Here is a 3,026-nt window from a genome sequence, read left to right as displayed (position 1 = left end):
AGCGATCTGGACCGAAAACACATAGTTTGTCTCTAGTTTGCGGAAGAAATCACGTCCAGATCGCTGTACGGACTAATACAGATCGGTGTTGAATGGCTGGCTTCCGCTGTTTAGACAACATGGTTCGGACGCATGCGGGAGGTTTGTGGGTTGGGGTTAGATTGCCTGAACACATGTTCAATTTTTATGGAGTATTATTCTTATCCCGAGAGGAAAAAAGATAAAGTATTACTCTTATTATACGACCATACAATGGAGATACAACGTGTTGGCTCCCGAGAGAAAAAATGTGAAAATGTGTTCCCTAAACTGCGTAGTCTCACATTAGTGGACGGACATGTCCAGGAAATGGGAACCATCAATGCGTTGCATCTAGGCGAACTTGGCGAGCTCGACGGCGAACGCGGCGGCATGAGGCTCCTCGACGCAGCGGAGCACCACCCGGATGCCCCCACGCCTGGGCGCCGGCGGCCTGACGTAGTTGAGCGCCGCGACGAAATTGACGTGGTCGTTGAGCGGGAACACGTACCCGGGCGCACCGAAGCCGTAGTCCACCTCGTCGAAGCCGAGACGACTCCAGTCCGACAACGTCACTGTGCTGTAGTCCAGCGGCGGCACGTCGTACTGCTCGACGCCGCGCATCCAGCCCGCGAACCGAGCGGGAACCGCCTCCTTCGCCTCCCGTACCGCGCCGACCACCTCCGCCAGCGTGGCCTCCCGGACGGCCCTGCCGGTCCTCGTGGCGCACGCCAGGAATACGCAGTTGCCGTAGTAGCCCTCCACCGTCGGCAGCACGCCGCGGAGAAGGTGCCGCGTGCTGGCGGCAAAGGCCATCCGGACCTCGGCGTCGTCGGGGAGCGCCGACGCCAGCGCCAGCGCGCGGCACTTGAACACCACGGCCGTCACCGCGTCAAAGGTGGAGCACACCTCCCCCATCGATGTCGCGGCAGCCTGCTTGAACTCGTCCTTCACGCGCGCGATGCTCTCCGCCGAGATGTCGGCCACCTGGGTCACGAGCCTGAACTCCGTGAGCTGCCCCGGCAGCGGGCTTGGAGGGTCTGGGATCGCGTCGCGGTCCCACACCGGAGCCACTGACGGCACCTTGAGCCCCCGCGCTAGCTCCCCCACCGCCGTAAGGAACTGCGCAGCCCCATGCCCGTCGAACACCGCGTGGCTGAAGCGGATCCCGACGGCGAACCCGCCGCAGGTGAACCTCGTGGCCTGGGCCATGAGGATGAGGTCGTTGAGCTTCTCGCCGGGGGGAGGGCAAGGGAGGAGGAGCTCTCCTGGGATGAGCAGCGGGCAGCAGTCGAGGCCGTCCACGTCGGCGAGCGTGCAGCTCGCGGCTGCTTCCACAAACCAGATGCCCTCCCCGGTGCAGTCCACCGCGAGGCCGCTCGAGACGATGCGGCCGGCAACCGGATAGTACGGCACAAGCGCCCTCGCGAACCCGTCGCGCATTGCGGCCACGGCCGCGACGGCGCCCTGGTCCTTGCGGGCGGCGGAGATCGAGGGCAGGGGAAAGACCTGCATAAGGTTCACAAAGCCGGAGCCGGCGACGGTCTTGTCAATGGAGGAGAGCGGGAGGGTGCCGCAGGGGGTAGGCCCCGCCGGCGGGATGAGCGCCGGCGGCGATTTGGTAACGGTGGGCGTGTTGGTCATAGGGAACTGAGCAATGAGCCACTGAGGCAAAGCGTCCTTCCTTGGCGGCGGTGGGAAGGTAATTTTCCTTTATTCTGCTGGAAGGCAATTGGAGACAGAGAGATTTCTTCACTGTCGGTGTAGTATTATACTACTACTCTGCCTCTTTGAATTTACAGAACAGTAGTACCAGTCCGGCGGTGAGTAGCTTGACAAGGGTGCGCGTGCCAGTCCGGCAAAAATGTAATCATTGACGGCCGCGGGGAGGCAAGCGGAGACTCAGAGATTTGTCTCGTCGGTGGGAAAGTGTCTTCTCCTTCCACGGTGCATATGCACTCGGAAATAACAGTTAAACGTGAAAAATAATAAAATAATTTTATAAATTATGATCTTTTCTACAAACATCATTGAATATTTCACTCGAGCTCAACCATCCTCCGCTGCCGTGCTCAACCACCACCACCACTGCAACCCTCCCGTCAGACGACATCGACTGTCGCTACCGACGCGCGCTTCAACTACCCCGCTGCTGTGTTCCCCTTCCCCTGCTCGGGGGCGGGGTGCGGCAGCAAGTGAGGGGAGAGTGGGGAGCAAATGCCATGGATCTAGATCTATGGCGGCCGTTGACGAAAGCGGAGGTGGAGATGGAGATCAACCGTGTGCGGAGGCACCGGAAAGTGGAGGCTCGTGCGGTGAGGAAGGCGCCGAACAAGGTAGCTGAGGGAGTCCTGGACAGCCGGATTATATCCTTTGACCGGACTGTTGGACTATGAAGATACAAGATTGAAGACTTCGTCTCGTGTTCGGATGGGACTCTACTTGACGTGGAAGGCAAGCTAGGCAATACGGATATGGATATCTCCTTCTTTGTAACCGACCTTGTGTAACCCTAACCCTCTCTGGTGTCTATATAAACCGGAGGGTTTTAGTCCGTAGGACACAACAACTACAACATACAATCATACCATAGGCTAGCTTCTAGGGTTTAGCCTCTCCGATCTCGTGGTAGATCTACTCTTGTACTACACATATCATCAATATTAATCAAACAGGACGTAGGGTTTTACCTCCATCAAGAGGGCCCGAACCTGGGTAAAACATTGTGTCCCCTGCCTCCTGTTACCATCCGCCTTAGACGCACAGTTCGGGATCCCCTACCCGAGATCCACCGGTTTTGACACCGACATTGGTGCTTTCATTGAGAGTTCCTCTGTGTCGTCGCCGTTAGGCTTGATGGCTCCTACTATCATCGATAGCGATGCAGTCCAGGGTGAGACTTTTCTCCCCGGACAGATCTTCATGTTCGGCGGCTTTGCACTGCGGGCCAATTCGCTTGGCCATCTGGAGCAGATCGAAAGTTACGCCCCTGGCCACCAGGTCAGGTT

At 58.2% G+C, this 3,026-nt stretch overlaps 1 protein-coding gene across 1 annotated transcript; it reads right to left on the bottom strand.

Moving 5' to 3' along the window:
* Positions 1 to 213: 213 nt before the first annotated feature.
* LOC125520858 (acyl transferase 5) lies at positions 214 to 1,842 on the bottom strand. Its single transcript, XM_048685893.2, has one exon. The coding sequence runs from the start codon at positions 1,660 to 1,662 to the stop codon at positions 373 to 375; it is 1,290 nt and encodes a 429-aa protein (XP_048541850.1). The 5' UTR covers positions 1,663 to 1,842; the 3' UTR covers positions 214 to 372.
* Between the last annotated feature and the right edge of the window lie 1,184 nt (positions 1,843 to 3,026).

The sequence above is a fragment of the Triticum urartu genome, chromosome 7A, assembly GCF_056163025.1.
Source record: "Triticum urartu cultivar PI428250 chromosome 7A, HENAU_Tu73, whole genome shotgun sequence".
Taxonomy (NCBI): domain Eukaryota; kingdom Viridiplantae; phylum Streptophyta; class Magnoliopsida; order Poales; family Poaceae; genus Triticum; species Triticum urartu.
Note: the sequence above shows the minus strand (reverse complement) of the source record. Positions and strands in the feature narration are given on the sequence as shown.